Consider the following 17,500-nt stretch of genomic DNA (forward strand, 5'->3'; position numbering starts at 1 on the left):
GTATCAAATAGCTCACTTGTTACGGAGCTCAGTGGCCCGTCACCATGTACTTGCGGTACCAGCAGTCAAGCTGATGGGCGCTAATCTACCTACCAGGGTCTTCAATGGGCTCACCAGGCTGCCCGGGCCTCGTCAAGGTTCACCAGCGCTTGTCATGCCAGCTGAAGCTCGCAGCTGCACCACGGGACACACCTAGAGCCTAAACCAACAGCCTACCACACCAGCCTATCCAACCCATCAAGAAGCCACTGCCGACGTCAATTCGCCAGCTCCATCACCGCGGCGATCGATCTTCGCTTGCGGGCCCTTGGGCCGCACAGAGGGTGCTACGAGATGCATACGACTCGTGGCGCAAAGACAGACCTCTTAGGCAACTTGCTTTGTTGTTCCGGCAGATGCCCTACAAGACTCCATACTCCCGAACGACTACAGTACAGAGTTTTGTGTGATTGCGCTGACGACACCCCACCTACGGATGAACCGTCTCTCGCCGATCACACGTGAAGAAGCCTTGGGATACTCCTCTGCGGGTTCTTGCATATGTACGTACTTGTACAACACCTCGGCTGGATACGCTAAGCTAAACACTTTCAGCGAGACAAGGGTCTGTTTGGGGAGTAGCATTCAATATCTCTGTGTTGCTGTTTAACACGCCTCAATCTCGGTTTTGTCACCAGTCACGCACCATCCTCGTTGGCAGTGTTGCACATTTGGTGGAATATTGTCTATCAACACAATGATGATAAATTGAGATGTCCTACAGTATCCTTGAGTAGGTGCCTTGGACCCATTATCCGACCTTTCCGTACTTCTTACGGGGACACACCCTGCGATGATCCGTGCTCGTAATCATATGTATTGTATTGCAGTTGCAGGGGATCGACGAACGCATTGGCCTCGTCCACGACCAGTGCGGACCCGTTCTCAGTTCTATCCTGATATCAATACATAAGGTATTCATGGCTTCGTGGCTGTCTTTGTGTTGGGTGTTGCTGCCATCCCTTAGAACGCGAACGCTGCGTGCTGGCCGTAACCTCGAGCCATACTAGTCTGATGATGATACAGGAAACTGCGCGATGCAAAACCTGGCACAGCAACATTGTCCTCTATTTCCTTCCGCCCGCCTTCTTCCTGGCTTTGACCTTTTCGATGATTTCGGGTTTCTCTCTGCACGTAGGACAATACCAATCCTCATCTTCATCCGGCACTTTCTTCATGTTCAGGCAGCCTGTGTGGAACCACTGGAAGGGACAGTCGTCGTTTTCACAGGCCACCATTTCTCCGTAGGATCGTTGATTGCAGAAGCAGTACCGTTTGTCATCTTCGCCTTCGTCGTCGTCCATGTCTTCATCCTCATGCATTTCAACTTCTTCTCGGAGTGACTTCTTATTTCCGCGTCTTCCTCTGCTGGTAGAAGCGTCGGTCTCTGAAGCGTCGGCCGAGGACAAGACCGAATCTTCTTCGGATGCAGCTGTTCCGCCACGTCCACCTCGTACGGAAGGAGACTGCCCTTTCTTGCGCCCGACAGATAGCCTGCCTTTGGGAGTTCCCTTCTGCTTGAGTTTGTTGACTTGCTGATGGGGCATGATTTTCTTGGACAAGCCAGATTTCTTGGGTGGACCTGTAGCTTGTTGAGGTCCAGCAGTTCGAGGTAGACTCCCTGATCGACTGGTTCCTGTCGCAGTGGGTGTAGAGGCTTTAGGAGTGCCCGGGCCAAGTGATGACTGTCTTAAGCCTGATGGCTGAGCAGGAAGATTGGCACCGGCGTTCAACTTGCGTCGTTTTGTATCCGCGCCGACCGAGTGTTCACGTTCTCGTTGTCGATGCTGTTGCACGGCAGAAGCAGGCGTAGCTGGCGCCGAGCTTCTTTGGGGAGGTGCGTTGGTAGTTGCTATCTGCGGCAATTGCCTCGACTGTGCTTGCTGCATAGTTGCAGTTATGTGAGAATTTATGCGGTGTGCATTCGCATTGAGAGCACTGATCGATGCATTCTGTAGAGGAAGGCTGGGTGGAATATCGATAAGAGACTTTTGTGGTTCAGCTTTTCGATTGAAGACGCTCGGCAGAGGTGGGCCATCCACAAGCTGACCGTCGTTTTGTAACTCTTTGATTTTCGTATCCAGTCTCCTCAATTGCCGTTCAAGAATGTTGCAAGCTCTGTCCGCCAAGTGAATTTTTTGATCTTGAAGATGGGCAGATGACTCGTAATTCTTTTTGACCAAGTCTGCGTATTCATTCTCCTTGGGATGAGGTGCAAGGACACCATTGACTTTCAGATGTTTCTGGATGTTAACGTCCTTTTGGTTGATTACGGAGAGATATTTCTGCAGATCTTTGTCTTTGGCTTGAATTTCTTCCAGCATATGGTTGATCTCAGCCGGTAAGTTAGCGGCATCGTGAATAAATTGTTCCAGCACGGACGCGCAATCCTCATTGCCCGCCATGGTGATATTTGGCGGTGATAGAGACTTTTTCAAGAGTTACAGTGGCTAGAGCCACCTCACCGGATCGATGATGACAAACACTTCGTTTCCCAGAAGATTGTAAACGGTAATCGCGTCACACTCTCCCAGTGATACTGCGCTGCAAACGCCAGAAAAAATCCGTTTGATAAATCTCGAAGAAGTCGCAGAGATATTGATGGAAAAAGACTACAAGACAAGGCCACCGGTGAGTCTTTTGAGGTGATGTGGCTAGGACACAATCTAAACCTATCTGGTTCTAGCTCATGTGGCGGGAGCGAGAAATCGACGCCACATCAAAGCCTTGTCACTTACACATCTCAACACCAACCTTGTCTTGTTACTTCTCTACTGTGACAACAACTTTACTGAAGCAGCTCAATATTCCAGTATATTGGTCGCATAGATACTAAGTCACCACTTACATACTCTTAAGGACCCAAGGACCTTCACTGGCGGACTACACGCCTCTTCACTTCGAGCCAGTCGCTCTTCTAGGCCTCTGTCGCAATATGAAAATCAACGCCTTCACCAGTCTTTCGCTACCAACAAGATCGTCTGCATTAACTTCATCAAGTGGCTCAACCCTCGCCGCTTTCAGATAGCGACACATTCCCAATGGCCATTGTCGAAGAATACTCGGGGCCCACAGAGGGCGGCTCCTCCTCAACATTTACACTCTCGTCCAAAATCCAACGTGAAATCGAAGCGAATTCAATTTCTCGGCCCAAAGGATACAGAGTATCATGGCACTACAACCCAGCCGTTGAGAATCACCACTTCGGACAGACTCACCCCATGAAACCATGGCGCCTCACTCTCACCAAATCTCTCGTCCTTTCCTACGGCATGCACACCGCAATGGACACGTACATCCCACGCGCCGCCACCAAAGAGGAACTAGCAGAGTTCCATAAAGACAGCTATGTCGACTTTCTCTCCGTCGCGACGCCACAGAATATCTACGAAATGTACCCTGAACTCGCCGCAGGGCCTACGGGCTACAGTTCAGCTATCTTCGGGGTCGGCGATGATTGTCCGATCTTTGATGGCCTCTTTGCCTTCTGCGCCACATACACGGGCGCATCCATCGACGCTGCACGCAAACTATGCAACAAACAGTCCGACATCGCCATCAACTGGTCAGGCGGCCTTCACCACGCCAAAAAGGCTGAGGCCAGTGGATTCTGCTACGTCAACGACATCGTGCTTGCCATCCTACAGCTCCTCCGCCACCACCCTCGCGTGCTGTACATCGACATCGACGTGCACCACGGCGACGGAGTCGAGCAGGCGTTCTGGAGCACCGACCGGGTCATGTGCGTCTCCTTCCACAAATACGATAGAGAAGTATTTTTCCCGGGCACGGGTCCCCTCGAATCCACGGGGCCCATCCACCCGGACAACCCGGGCAAGAACTACACGATCAACGTGCCGCTCAACGACGGCATCGACGACGAAGGCTACGCGTACCTCTTCCAGAACGTGGTCGAGCCGACCATCAAGACCTTCAACCCGACGGCGATCGTGCTCCAGTGCGGCGCCGACAGCCTCGGCCACGACAGGCTGGGATGTTTTAACCTGAACATCCGCGGGCACGGAAACTGCGTGAGCTTTGTCAAGAGTTTTGGCCTGCCGATGCTCGTTGTCGGCGGCGGGGGGTACACGCCCCGGAACGTCGCGAGGGCGTGGGCGCACGAGACCTCGATCCTCATCGGCGCCGACAAGACGCTCAACCCGGACCTGCCGGAGTTCATGCCCCACCGCGAGGCGTTCCGTCGGGAAGGCTTCACGCTGTTTCCTAACCTGAGCGCGTGGAAGAAGGACAACATGAACACCCGCGCGGACGTGGAAAAGATCATCCGCCACGTGCGCGAGCAGCTGGCGTACATCCGCGGCGCGCCCAGCGTGCAGATGCAGCACATCCCGCCCGACCTGCAGGGGTGGAGGGAGGAGGTCGAGGACGACCTGAGGGCCAAGAGGGTCGAAAGGGACGACTTCAAGGAGGAGCGCGACGGTGCTGGAGGCCTGGTCGCGAAGGCGAGCAGGAGGAGGGAGCTTGAGAGGAATGGGCCGACCGGTGGGAATACCTTTTTGTCATGAGATCGAAGAATTCACGGGTCACGTATCTGTCTTTCACCTAGGTGTTTTTGTCTGGGTTTGTGTAGACTCAAGGTCACAACAACAGGGCGTAAGAAGTTAAAAATGGCAATCGGTAACTGCTCACTGTTGATGAAGTCGAAGTTTCCTGTGAGTACTCCGTATCAGGGTAGGTACACCACTGGGTCCAGGGTTGGCATTACTGTGCTCGTACATCTCCTTTTTTGTTTTGTTTTTGAGAGTCCTTGTCTCTACCCAGGTAGGTAAATGTTCGATCAATTAATCCTCAGTTCTCAATTCACCCATTAGATTTAAGGCGGAACTTGAGCTATCTCGACTAAAGTACATGGTTGCTTTGTGGGGGTATCGTTCCGTTTTTCATCAGTGTCCATCCCTTTCTCCCCCGGACCAGGTACCCTTAGGTACATAAAAATGAAGAGGCTAATACCATCAACCTCATCTCATCATGTTCGGGGAGAATCATCTTTTTGGAATGACAATTGTAGTTCGTGGTTGTAAAACGCCGTCGCCATGCGCTAGCAAACAATCAGAAAAAACATCACAACTACCTGAGATTTGTATATTTTCCTGATCGACAAGCAAAGAAGATCTTGTTGGAGGACGTCTTGAAAGCTGATGCGGAATAATCATCGTCGCATCTTCTCGCGTCAACTGTCCTCTAATTCGATGTCAATTCTTGAGCCTTGGACCGGCTCTTTTTCTTTGACGATTTCTTTCTGCTTTCCTACGTCTTTCGCCCTGGTCCTCGGCTTATCTTTTGTTGGAAGAGGGTGTTTCGCAGTGTCGGCCTCTCGATCGGCTTCGCGTAGTCGAACGTACCATCCATCAAAGTATTTGCACGTCACCACGTTGACGGGACCGCCGTCACCGCAGATCTCGAACGCAGGGCATTGCATGCAGGGCACTTCGCTGGTACCGCCACGCCCTATTTCCTCCAGCTCTTCTTTGCGGTATGCGGCTTTTCGGATTCGTTCGTGGCTGCTGGTCTTCTCGTTCCGGAGTTTGTGCTGTGCCCTCAACTCGGCCGGCGTCCTAAACGATCGATACATGGTGACCGTGTTTGCGGATATGTCATCGGGAAATTCGTCGCCCTGCGGAGAGCGGACCACTTTCACCAAGAGGCCATCATAGACCATGACTTCGAGAAGCTGAGCAACTGCGTTTTGTGGGAGCATCGTCGTGGTGTATTTGGTCTCGAGTATGTGTTTGGTCACAGTCCTCGCTGTTGGATAACTCTTGTAGCCAACCTCGAAAGGCTGGTACTTGTCGGTGTTTGATTTGGAGGCCTTGCTCTTTTGTCCGTCGGCTGTTTTGGTGGCCTTGGTTCTTTCTTCACCATCATCCTCGAAACCGTCGGCTGGAGCCTTGCGTTTTTGACTGGGCGACAGTGGTTGATCCTCAACGTCGTCTGGCTCGACAGTCTCCCAGCTCTGTTCAGCGACATGCGCCTCGATGACCTTGGACATGATGTCTAGCAAGCCTACATCAAGCTGGCCGTCGGAAAACCACGCACCACCAGTGGCGTCTTCTGAAGGTTCCAGCCCCGCTAAAATGTACATCTTTCGTCCGGGATTCTTGACATGTTTCATGGGCTTGATGAGGCCTTTGGTTTCCAGCAGTTTGTAGACTCGTTCGAGGACTCTCGCGTGGAGCTGGGATTTCCATTTGATCGTCTTTGTCCATATTCCCGACGTTCCGGCTCCTTCGATGATCATCAGTACCATCTGCTCATCGCGGGTTAGGTTCGAGTAGCTAAAGAGAGAGAAGAGTTAGGAACAAGTCGTAGTAACCCCCGGAGGAATGCAGTATACTTTTGAGCTTTCTCTTGGGCAATCAACTCCCAGCCTATGGTGCCACCTTGTCTATCATGCAATTTAAACAGGTGGTTTATGACCAGATGTTGGACCGAGATGAGGAGGACATTGATGTCTTTGTTCGGGATGATGTTGCTTTGCAGCAATTCTTCCTGCGTGAAAACATAGCCAAAGTCATAGTTCTTGCGGCACCACTCGTAGAGAGAATCGGCGACACGATTCCGCCCGCCTCTCATCAGAGACCCTGGCGCAGGGGAGGCGTTAGATTTGGGGGGGGCCATCGTTGTGAAAATGGCAGACTAGGAATACTACCGATGCGGGTAGAAATGGCAGAACATGGCGGTCGAGCAGAGTGTCGACCAGGTGAAGATATATATTCGAAAGTGTCACCGAAACATGCTGAAAGTGGGAGAGAAAATTTCTTCTGATTAACGCAGTTGGTATGTATTGTGCTTGAATAAGAAAGACTTCACACGATGTAAAAGAATATCCACGGCGCTGGAAATTTTGTCACCAAAGGAATTCTGAATGAATGATGGTGGGGGGGTTGGTAACCAGCAATACCACCAGCCGTACAGAGTATTTGGCCACCATTAATCATAGCATACGGAGTACAGAGTACAGTAGATGCGTAATTATAACGGATGGCTGATTCCAACAATTGTCGACATTACGAGTACATCCTGGGGTTATAACTGGTCATTGTGAGGTGCTCTTCATGCTGGTCGCATGCTCTCTTAACCACTCTTCGGTACCACCTAATAGGCGTATGGTACGAGTATTGATACCCGTAACAAGCATCATCTGTACCCCAGTTCCTCGCCTGGTGGTCCGTGCACAGAATTTTCTAGCAATGGCCTTCCACTTCGTGCTGCCCGCAGCCTGATCATATTATGCATATTAAGTGCTCTAGAGTTCTCTCATTTCTCCAGTTCATTCTGCTCATCTGTACTGCAAACGACTCGGAAAGTATTCCCAGACCACTATTGCACCTCTAGCATTCTGCAGTTGTCTCTATCCTGGTCCTTCTTTTCACTCGACCTGACTATCATCCCATCGTAAACCTCGACTATGGCGGACGCCCTAAAGGCCGAGGGCAACAAAGCCTTCGCTGCCAAAGACTTCAACCTTGCAGTGTAAGTCTACCCGCCAAAGTCTTTGGGACTGGTGAGCTAACCATCGACACACAGTGAGAAGTTTTCACAAGCAATCGAACTAGATCCCTCCAACCATGTCCTCTATTCCAACCGTTCCGGCGCATACGCTTCCCTCAAAGACTACCAGCATGCCCTGGAAGACGCAAACAAGACTACTGAGCTCAAGTCTGACTGGGCAAAGGGATGGGGACGTAAGGGTGCTGCCCAGCATGGCTTGGGTGATCTGATCGGTGCAAAGGATGCATTCGAAGAGGCATTGAAGCTTGAGCCTACGAATTCCCAAGCCAAGTCTGGCCTTGAATCTGTCAACAGAGCCATCGAGGCTGAAGCACGAGCCGATGGTGCTGATATGGGCGGCTTGGGCGGGATGGGAAACATGTTCAACGACCCTCAAATGCTCCAGAAACTCGCCAGCAACCCCAAAACCGCTCCCTACCTGGCCGATCCTCAATTCATGAACAAATTGCAGCGCCTGGCTAAGAATCCCTCAGAGATGGGGCAAGAGCTCGGAGACCCAAGGTTCTTACAGGTCATGGGCGTTTTGCTCGGCGTCGACATGCAGATGGGCATGCCACCGGAAGGTGCGTCCGGAGCAGGCAATCCCACCGAAGCCGAAGAAGATGTGCCCATGCCGGACGCACGCCCTCAATCAAACCCCCCTCCACCAGCGAAGAAGGAACCCGAACCTGAGCCCGAACCTGAACCAGAGGACGAAGAGGCCATCGCCGCAAAGAAAGCGAAGGAGGAGGCAGAGAGCGAGAAAAAGCTGGGTACCGAGAACTACAAGAAGAGAAAGTTCGATGAGGCCATTTCTCATTACTCCAAAGCTTGGGAGCTGCACAAGGACATCACATATCTCACAAATCTGGGGGCTGCGAAATTCGAGAAGGGTGACTATCAGGGCTGTGTTGAAGCATGCGAAAAAGCCGTCGAGGAAGGCCGGCAAATGCTTGCAGATTTCAAGCTTATTGCAAAAGCATATGGTCGCATTGGCTCGGCTTACGAGAAGATGGGTGATCTGCCGAAAGCCATCGAGAACTATCAAAAATCTCTGACGGAGCATCGCACGCCAGATGTTCTAGCCAAATTCAAGGCGGCTGAGAAAGCACAAATCTCAGCGGAGAAGAACGCTTATGTCGACCCAGAGAAGGCTGAAGAAGCCCGCCTGCTTGGTGCTGAGAAGTTCAAGAATGCCGATTGGCCAGGTGCTGTCGAAGCGTACACAGAACTGACAAAACGGGCACCTGATGATCCTCGAGGATACAGCAACCGTGCTGCTGCTCTCATCAAGCTGCTGGCCTTCCCGACCGCCATTCAAGATTGCGATGAGGCCATCAAACGAGACCCCAAATTCATCAAGGCCTACCTCAGAAAAGCCCAGGCCCTTTTCGGCATGAAAGAGTACAACAAGTGTCTCGATGTATGTACCGAAGCCATGGAGCATGACGAGGGTGGGAAGAACACACGAGAACTCGAGGCTCAGCAACAGAAAGCGCTGGAGGCAATGTATTCCGCTCGTGCTGGTGAGACAGAGGAGGAGACGAGCGCGAGAATCCAACGAGATCCAGAAATCAGTAAGTTCACCAGCCCACTGCTCCTTCTTTTTGGCATACTAACATGTACTGTAGTGCAAATTCTTTCCGATCCCGTCATGCAGTCAATCTTGCAACAAGCCAAGGGCGACCCGATGGCTCTTAACGAGCACATGAAGAACCCCGGTGTACGTGGCAAGATTCAGAAACTGATTGCCGCTGGTGTCATCCGGGTCGGGCGATGAACGAGGCAGTCGATAGTCGCAATCCGGACTCGGTCTCTAGCAATAATATGTACCTTGGAAGAAGCGAAGCTTATGAAATCACCGCAACAAAAGTATCATGGAAGAACCAATCTTTTGTTTTTGTTGACCTCGATATCGAGACAATGAATTGATAGCTTTTAGCGACAGCTTTCTCTTTCTTTTTCAAATGGCGAAAATTCAGTCTAATGTCTTTGGAGGAAAGTCATTTTGACTTCGAGAAGTTTGATGTCTTCTGATGCGTTTGTAACAAAACAATGAACATGGGCCAAGTATTTGTCCATCGCTTTTCCTTGTGTAGAGACATTCATCCTCACTCTCCTCTACAGGATTTCGAAATATTGATGTGGTGGAGTGATGTACAATATGATTGTTTGCAACCCTCACTGACGCCCTGTCAGCATGTGAAGGTCCTCATCCCTGGACCCCTGTTGATGATGCCCACATTCCCATCTCTAGCTTGCCCGAACTGCAGGGGTCTAGGCTTTGACCCTGCCAGAAGCTCCAATCACCCCAGTCGAGACGACCCCAGCACGGAGCACCAAGACACCCAGGATGGACAGATGTCTGGGCGGTCCATGCGAAGCCTGGTAGAGATTCTCAGGCAACCATGAATTCCCTCTGAATTAGGAAGACGGATTAGCCATGTCGCCATCACAGACCCTTTGACACCGCCCCAAGTTGCCCGTCTGCCACCAATCCTACTCTGGTCCATCAGCCACCTGTAGCTCTTCCTACAACATGATTCCAAGTGCCAAATGGTCTTGACTCTGACCAGACCGCATTCGAACTCACCGACAGAATTGACATGGCTATCTTGTGCAGGCTGGCACTCTCTTCTATTGGTCTCTTGAGCCTTTGTTAAGAACAATTATCATCGGAGCTGCCAATCCTGGGCAGCTGACTCCAGCTTTCAAGGTCTCTCGAAAATCCCGAGTTTCGGTTGCTATAACGTGGATTGCCTGGCACATTTGCTCTTCTTGCCGTTCAAATCTTCCTCCTTTGGCTGATGTCGGGTTCTACCCTTGACTTTGCCCAGCATGGCGACCGCTACAGTGACCGAGCTCATCACCAGAACAGTCAATGCGACAACAGCCACAAGCAGCAGCACCAACAGGGCAACTCCTCAGGGAGGCGTTTTTGAACATGTCAATCCGACGGTGTACGATCCCAAAAATCCCATCATCCTCTTCATAATCCAGGCCGCTATCGTTATTATATTTACTCGCATCATCCACTTCCCGTTGGCATATCTTCGCCAGCCACGAGTCATTGCAGAAGTCCTGACTGGAATCATATTGGGTCCTTCTATCATGGGTCGGATACCCGGTTTTACCAACCATATCTTTCCCACGGCGTCTATGCCTGCATTCTCACTGGCTGCAAATCTGGGCCTCGTGCTGTTCCTGTTCCTGGTTGGTCTTGAAGTCGATCTGCGTTTTCTCACCAGCAACTGGCGTGTTGCTCTGAGTGTTGGAGCTGCCGGAATGGCTCTCCCATTTGGTCTAGGTTGCGGTATCGCTTGGGGATTGTACAACGAATTCCGGACCGATCCCGGGCTGGCTCACATAAGTTTCGGCGTTTATATGCTTTTCATCGGTGTAGCCATGGCGATTACGGTACGTTGGTTGACTGAAGTTGATACAGATCTGCTCTGACATACCCAGGCCTTCCCGGTACTTTGCCGCATCTTGACCTCGCTCAAGTTGCTGAGCACCCCTGTTGGCGTCATCGTCCTCTCTGCGGGAGTTGGCAACGACGTTGTGGGCTGGATCCTCCTTGCCCTTTGTGTGGCCCTTGTGAACTCTGGGGCAGGGCTTACTGCGTTGTGGATTCTTCTCGTCGCCGTTGGCTATTCTCTCTTTCTCATATTCGCTGTGCGACCGTGTTTTATGTTCATGTTGAGGAGAACCGGCAGTCTCGCCAATGGTCCAACACAGACCGTCGTTGCAGTGACAGTCCTACTCGTCTTGGCTTCGGCATTCTTTACAGGCATCATCGGCATCCATCCCATCTTCGGTGCCTTCATGATCGGTCTCATGGCCCCTCACGAGGGAGGATTTGCAGTCAAGTTGACCGAGAAGCTAGAAGATCTTGTCAGTGTCCTCTTTCTGCCACTCTACTTCGCTCTCTCTGGCCTGAGCACCAATCTAGGCCTACTCAACAATGGGATAACGTGGGCATATGTGGTGGGAGTTTGTGCCGTCGCATGGTTTGGCAAGATTGCTGGTGGTACAATCGCTTCGCGCTTGAACGGATTAGTCTGGAGGGAGTCCTTCACCATTGGTTGTCTAATGTCATGCAAGGGTTTGGTCGAATTGATTGTCCTCAATATTGGATATCAGGCGAAGATTCTGAGTCAGCGCACATTTACTATCTTCGTCGTAATGGCTCTTCTGACCACTTTCGCCACGACTCCTCTAACCGTCTGGCTATACCCTCCATGGTATCAAAGAAAATTGGAGCTCTGGAAAAAGGGCAAGATAGATTGGGACGGCAACCCGATTCAGCATGACGACGATGCAGATGAAGGCAACGAAGCTGACATCCTGCGCAAAACAGACGTGGCGAAACGAATCTTGGTCTACCTGCGCCTGGACGGTCTTCCAAGCCTCTTCACCATGGTGACCATGTTCGCCCACAAGCACGATGATTTATACAATCAAAATCCACCAGCCGCACCTGAAGAGAACAACAGACAAGGAGCTGTTATGAACAATGCTGAAGCTTTAGTATCGGTCACTACCCTCCGTCGGCCCCTGCAGATTCACGGACTTCGCCTCATGGAATTGACTGAACGAGAATCGAGCGTGATGCGCGTCTCTGAGATTGAAGAATTTGCGGGTCGCGATCCCATCATCAAGGCATTTGGCACCTTTGGGCAATCTCGTGCACTCGCTGTTGCAGGTCAAATTGCCGTCGTGCCCGAGCATTCGTTTTCGGGTACTTTGATGTCTCGTGCAAGGGAACTGAGGTCTGATATGGTCCTAGTTCCCTGGTCTGAGACGGGAAGCATGTCCGAATACCCAAACATTTTTGACACAGAACCAGGCAATCCGCTGGCAAACCGCACCTTTGCCAATTTTGCAACGGAAATGTTTGACAAAGCTCAAGAAACTTGCTCTGTGGGAGTGTTTCTCGACAAGACTGTGCTGTGCAGGCCCGATATAGCAAACATGGAACCATTGTCAGCAAGCACCGATCGCCCAGCTCGCCACCTTGGCCGTACGGTCACCGGCATCAGCACGATAGACCAGACCAATCCGACCGTGCACTTTGGGCGGCCTCCCGCCGGCCTGGGGAGATATAGGTTGCTGGTCGTGTACGGAGGTCAATCTGAGGATGACTTATTCGTCGTGAAATTCGGACTGCAACTTGTAAAAAACGAGACGGTCGATTTGAGGGTTCTGGTTCTCCCTGACGTCGCTGCCAGAGACGACGAGATCCAAATTAGCGACTACCGCCAGGAGCAGACGAGACAACATTTGGGATATGAGTTTGAACTACTTCGCACGAGCGTGCCGGACTCGCTGAGCGAGAGGGTTACTTTTGTTGACCTTCCAATCGGCATTTCGAACCTCGACGCTCTCACATCTGTCATGGTTGAACCTAGTTCTGGAGAAACCATCGTCATCCTAGGTCGAAACACAGGTGGGCGGTCTACCGGGCGAGAAGATTCACGAGTCCTAGGTGGTATGGCTACGAATTTGGTCCGCCTCATCCACGAGAGGGCCGTGAATGTAGGACTGCTGGTGATGCAGGCGAGAAGAGAGCCTGAAGAATCCACAGCGGCGGGACTCAGTGGGGGGAAGGGAATGCAGCAGCTTACCAAAAAGGCCAGTATCATGAGTGATGATTAGGTACGTTACTCGGTACTCTGTGGAGTATTGGTCTCTGGCATCATCTGGCGCCCGGAGCAATAAATAGACTGGAGCGGTCTATAGACTATAACTTGGCACTCCATGATAAGACCACGAAACCGGCTCGATGTTTGATCGTGATAGGAACACGTTGTGGACATTTCTTGGTCATCTCTTGGCTAGAAGATCCTCGGGATTATTTGTTACCAAGTCCATTTTCCAAGATCGATATAGAAAACCCAAACGGTCAATTCCGCCAGCATCCGATGATCATTGATTATTGCACGGAGTCCTTCTGATGGGTGATGTAGAGCAGCTTCTCAACCAATCATATCGAGGTTCCCGGTGTCTGCAGAATGGGTTCACCATTCTCCAAAGGGTGCAAGACCTGTCGGAAACGCAAAGTCAAGGTACGTTGACCTCATTTTGTGCTGCACCTGCAGCAAGAATACACACCCCTGTCATACCTCGCAAAGCGGCATGGGCTGAGGCTGAAGGACTCCGTACCCAACAGTGCGGAGAGGAGCAACCGCTCTGTAAGCGATGTACTCGGGCGGGTCTACAATGCGAGGGCTATCCCAAGCCGGCATTACGCTTCCAGATTCTACTTCCACCTGGGAGTAACCCCCCTTCTCCTCCTCGAGACGGAAGGACCACGAACCACCAGGATGAGTATGATTCAGAAGAAGCGAGGTCGAGATTGTCCGGGCAGAGTGAAGCTCCACTACACAATCCCATCTCAGTGCCTACGGAACAGAAAGCTCGAGAACTTTTGCATTGTGCCGTCTTGATCGATACACGTTCAAACTGGCCGACTTCGAATGACCCCAGCTTAGCGTCCCCTGTCTGGCCACGATGGCCGATCCCGTACAGGTCCTGGCTCGCTTACATCCCCAGTCGGCTCGGTTACAGCAGATCATTAGACGCCGCAAGTGAGCTGCTAGTCGTGGCCACCAGAGCATGTCGCTGTTCTGACCCCAGTACTCAGAGCGTCCAGGAAATCTGCCGGACACCCTACGTACAGGCCCTACGCTCTCTTCAGGAGGCGATCACGACTCCCGAGGAAGCCCTTTCCGCAGAAGTACTTTGCGCCACGATGCTGCTGGGTCTCTACGAGGTAAGTAGTGTCCCTGTCCTATTTGATGTTTTCTTGAAGAAGGTGTTTGAGTTGCTTATTCTCCTTCTTATCACAGTTGATGGTCAACAGGGATGATTGCCGATGGTTGACACACGCCGGTGGTGCTTCTCGCCTGATCCAACTTCGAGGTTCTTCGAGACACCTCGAGACCGATTTCGAAAAAGCTTTGTTCCAGGTACAGCTTCCTCTGGCTGTGTTGAAGGCTAGAACCCCACGGGCAACCGACGCAACAACACTTCCAAGTCTTCCATATCTCGACACACCCGAGTGGGCTCGGGTCATAGAAGCCACAAACGTTCCTTCGAATGGACCATTGTACTATTTCCCCACTCGAGCCCGGTTGTATCAGATGTTGCTTCAATTACCGCGATTACGCAGAGAGATCCTCCACGTGCTCGAGTCTGCTTCTGCTGCTGCTGGCGATGAAACTACCCTCGATCAGGATTACGTCGAGAGGCTTCTGAGGTCGTTGGTAGACCGGTGGACAGAGGCACGACAGATCTTTAGTCTTTGGATAGACCATGTTACTCAGTGGACACAGCCAGCGGGTACTACTAGTACTTACCAAGATACAAATTCAACAAACAACGAGCAACAATACACCGAAGCAGAAATGTTTACGGCGTTACCCAAAAGAGATGGCGAAACCTCAACGATACACCTTAGACCACACCAGATTCACACCTATACGACTTTCAACGTCCTCTTACACGAGACAAATATGGAATTGCTCTGTTTCCAATGGGATGATGAGCTGGTTCTCGACAGCAAACATCTCGCGAACGAGAGGGTAAGAGCTTCTGAATATATAGAGAGGAACGCACCTTTTCTGGCCCGCTCGTGTCCTCGGTTCACGGTGCCGTGGACGGTTCAGGCTCGAATCATGACGGCTGCTCTGGAAGATTGGTCCCGCAGGTCCAATTCGAGATCAAATTCACGAATGACCTTCTCTCATGCTTGGGTAGATCCAGAAGTTTGGTCCAGATGGATCAGTGGGAGTTATTATTGTGGCAATGTCGCCATTTCCTGAAGGTTCAAAACCTTCTACTTGATCATGGCATGATATATCTAGACTTATATTTCCAACATCTCGACCCACGGCCGCATTCGCACTTTTGCTTTCCGCACAGCCGTTTCTACAGATTTTGTGCTTTGAAACCACAACAACAGCGTGATGGTTTGACGAATCAATTCCTCCCCGGCATCTTACGGCCAGAGAAACCCCAAGCGATCTGATGGGCCTGAGCGACTTTTGTACCCAGCTCATCGGCCCAGGCCCAAACGAGACCCGGGTTCTTCAAAAAGGCACGACCTACAAAGACGGCGTCCAGTTCATCTTCTTGTAGTAGTTTGTTCGCCAATCTACCCTCGTTGATCATACCGACGGTGGCCACGAGCATGTCGTGGCCCAGTCGTTTCTTGATCATGGTGGCGAAGGGGGCCTGGAACCCGGGCCGCGAATGAATATGCTGAAGGACGTGATTCCCACCGGACGAAACGTCGATCAAGTCGACTCCCAATCCCGTCAAGCTCGCGGCCAGTTCGACCGTCTGGTCGGGCGTCCAAGATCCGGCAAAGTCCGGGTTCTCCTCTAGCCAGTCGGTGGCGGTGACCCTCACAAACAGAGGCATCGTTTCCGGCATGTTTTTGCGGGTCACCTGGACGATCTCTCGAGTGAGGCGGGTACGGTTCTCCAAGGGTTGTCCCCCATACTCGTCGGTACGTTTGTCGTTGACGGCGGGGGAGTGGAAGGAGGAGAGTAAATACCCGTGTGCCGCGTGGACTTCGATCACGTCGAACCCTACCTGGACCGCGCGACGGGTCGCGGCGGCCCAACCCTCCTTGAGTTCTTCCATCTCGGCCTTGCCCATACAAATCGGTTTGGCCATGGTGTCGGTGAACGCAACGTCCGAAGGACCCCAGACGTCGGAAGGCCAACCACCGACGTTTTCCGTCGCCAGGGAGGCGCCCGCCAACCACGGCGCCACGGTGCTGGCTTTCCGCCCGGCGTGGGACAGTTGAATTCCAATCTTTTGACCCTGAGAGTGGGCGAAATCGACAATCATCTTTAGAGGTTCCATCTGGGAGTCTTGCCAGAGACCCGAATCTTGAGGTGTTATGCGACCGTTGGCCAACACTGCCGTGGCTTCGATCATGGTGAGACCGGGACCTCGCATCAGAATTCCGCCCAAGTGTGAGAGGTGCCAATGTGTCAGGTGCCCATCTTGAGCAGAGTATTGACACATGGGTGAGACCTGTATATTTTCAAATGAACCAAGAAAAGGAATTAGTTTTGGGTATTGATATATAGAATAGGACAAGAGGAGGAGGAAGGATAGAGTCAGTCAGCCGTGGAAGGATACACTTACAAAGATTCGATTTTGAAACTCGACATTCCTAATCTTTAGAGGTTCGAACAACTTGGGCACAACAGACACATCATCGTCTTGAGTGGTGTGTGTCTTCGTACTCCCCGCCACTGGGTCTTGAGCTGGAGTGAAGTAAGAAAGTCCTTCGACTCCTTTATTGGGAAGGTCTGGTACGAGTGTTGCTTCGGTCATGATGAGATGGAAATAAGTTCGCACGAGGTTTATCAAGCAGTGTGTTGAATCTCCTTTTCCTTTCTCTCTGCGCTTGATCTCATCGTATTTATATGACCAGGTAGTACTCCGTACTTACTAACAGTGGGGATTCTTAGTCTCTGTACATCTGGACCGTTTGGTTCCGGAATGGAACCTCATCCACCAGGGGTCTACTTCCACAGCCCGTAAACGCAGGGGCGTAGGATGGTAGGGCCTCGTACCGTGCATGAGACGATCCACAAATTGCACTTGTAGTATGTATTTCAAATCGAAGCGAGTGCCGCCCTGTGTATGCAGCCATGCATGTCTAATGATACTTGGAATTCGAGATCGGCAAAATGCAAGCTTAGTAAAGGTTCTTTTTCTGGGAAGAATCGGGCCCAACAATCCACGAGATGAATCAATCCATTAGCTTGAGATTCCTCTGAGCGACAATGCATGCCGATTCAAAGAGATTTTCAGGTGGGCATGAGCAGCCGGTGATCACTGGTCACTGGTCGGAAGAGTGATGATGGTAAGCTCACTAAACTTGTCCAGGTGTTTGCCTTGTTTTAGTCGGGTGACAGGGTGA

The 17,500-nt window shown here is 51.6% G+C and overlaps 7 protein-coding genes across 7 annotated transcripts; 4 read left to right on the forward strand and 3 right to left on the reverse strand.

The window, feature by feature from the left end:
• Nucleotides 1-621: 621 nt before the first annotated feature.
• On the reverse strand, nt 622-2,630 carry PV06_04977 (uncharacterized protein). Its single transcript, XM_016405940.1, has one exon. It carries the CDS (start codon nt 2,442-2,444, stop codon nt 1,107-1,109), a length of 1,338 nt encoding a protein of 445 aa, XP_016264146.1. The 5' UTR covers nt 2,445-2,630; the 3' UTR covers nt 622-1,106.
• A 173-nt stretch (nt 2,631-2,803) lies between these two features.
• On the forward strand, nt 2,804-4,838 carry PV06_04978 (uncharacterized protein). The gene has a single exon (XM_016405941.1). The coding sequence runs from the start codon at nt 3,081-3,083 to the stop codon at nt 4,563-4,565; it is 1,485 nt and encodes a 494-aa protein (XP_016264147.1). The 5' UTR covers nt 2,804-3,080; the 3' UTR covers nt 4,566-4,838.
• On the reverse strand, nt 4,789-6,906 carry PV06_04979 (uncharacterized protein). Its single transcript, XM_016405942.1, has 2 exons — nt 6,395-6,906; nt 4,789-6,335 (listed from the first exon to the last, which is right to left on the reverse strand). The coding sequence occupies exons 1-2, from the start codon at nt 6,676-6,678 to the stop codon at nt 5,231-5,233; spliced, it is 1,389 nt and encodes a 462-aa protein (XP_016264148.1). The 5' UTR covers nt 6,679-6,906; the 3' UTR covers nt 4,789-5,230.
• Nucleotides 6,907-7,468: 562 nt separating this feature from the next.
• PV06_04980 (uncharacterized protein) lies at nt 7,469-9,331 on the forward strand (the record flags this gene model as incomplete). Its single annotated transcript, XM_016405943.1, has 3 exons — nt 7,469-7,533; nt 7,588-9,128; nt 9,183-9,331. The coding sequence occupies 3 exons, from the start codon at nt 7,469-7,471 to the stop codon at nt 9,329-9,331; spliced, it is 1,755 nt and encodes a 584-aa protein (XP_016264149.1).
• Nucleotides 9,332-10,389: 1,058 nt separating this feature from the next.
• Nucleotides 10,390-13,209, forward strand: PV06_04981 (uncharacterized protein; the record flags this gene model as incomplete). Its single annotated transcript, XM_016405944.1, has 2 exons — nt 10,390-10,968; nt 11,017-13,209. The coding sequence occupies 2 exons, from the start codon at nt 10,390-10,392 to the stop codon at nt 13,207-13,209; spliced, it is 2,772 nt and encodes a 923-aa protein (XP_016264150.1).
• A 403-nt stretch (nt 13,210-13,612) lies between these two features.
• On the forward strand, nt 13,613-15,442 carry PV06_04982 (uncharacterized protein). Its single transcript, XM_016405945.1, has 2 exons — nt 13,613-14,326; nt 14,403-15,442. Exons 1-2 carry the CDS (start codon nt 14,306-14,308, stop codon nt 15,375-15,377), a joined length of 996 nt encoding a protein of 331 aa, XP_016264151.1. The 5' UTR covers nt 13,613-14,305; the 3' UTR covers nt 15,378-15,442.
• Nucleotides 15,443-15,534: 92 nt separating this feature from the next.
• Nucleotides 15,535-16,908, reverse strand: PV06_04983 (uncharacterized protein; the record flags this gene model as incomplete). The annotated part of the gene is made up of 2 exons (XM_016405946.1): nt 15,535-16,602; nt 16,717-16,908. 2 exons carry the CDS (start codon nt 16,906-16,908, stop codon nt 15,535-15,537), a joined length of 1,260 nt encoding a protein of 419 aa, XP_016264152.1.
• Nucleotides 16,909-17,500: the final 592 nt, after the last annotated feature.

Source organism: Exophiala oligosperma (genome assembly GCF_000835515.1).
Source record: "Exophiala oligosperma strain CBS 72588 unplaced genomic scaffold supercont1.4, whole genome shotgun sequence".
NCBI classification, from domain to species: Eukaryota; Fungi; Ascomycota; class Eurotiomycetes; order Chaetothyriales; family Herpotrichiellaceae; genus Exophiala; species Exophiala oligosperma.

What these genes read in the sequence shown, in the direction of transcription:
- PV06_04977 (XM_016405940.1), bottom strand. Translation starts at nt 2,444, where the DNA reads ATGGCGGGCAATGAGGATTGCGCGTCCGTGCTGGAACAATTTATTCAC.
- PV06_04982 (XM_016405945.1), top strand. Translation starts at nt 14,306, where the DNA reads ATGCTGCTGGGTCTCTACGAG. An exon ending in TGCTGCTGGGTCTCTACGAG is followed by an intron (nt 14,327 to 14,402) that starts GTAAGTAGTGTC and finishes TTCTTATCACAG; the next exon opens with TTGATGGTCAACAGGGATGA.
- PV06_04978 (XM_016405941.1), top strand. Translation starts at nt 3,081, where the DNA reads ATGGCCATTGTCGAAGAATACTCGGGGCCCACAGAGGGCGGCTCCTCC.
- PV06_04979 (XM_016405942.1), bottom strand. Translation starts at nt 6,678, where the DNA reads ATGGCCCCCCCCAAATCTAACGCCTCCCCTGCGCCAGGGTCTCTGATG. An exon ending in GCCCAAGAGAAAGCTCAAAA is followed by an intron (nt 6,336 to 6,394) that starts GTATACTGCATT and finishes CTCTCTCTTTAG; the next exon opens with CTACTCGAACCTAACCCGCG.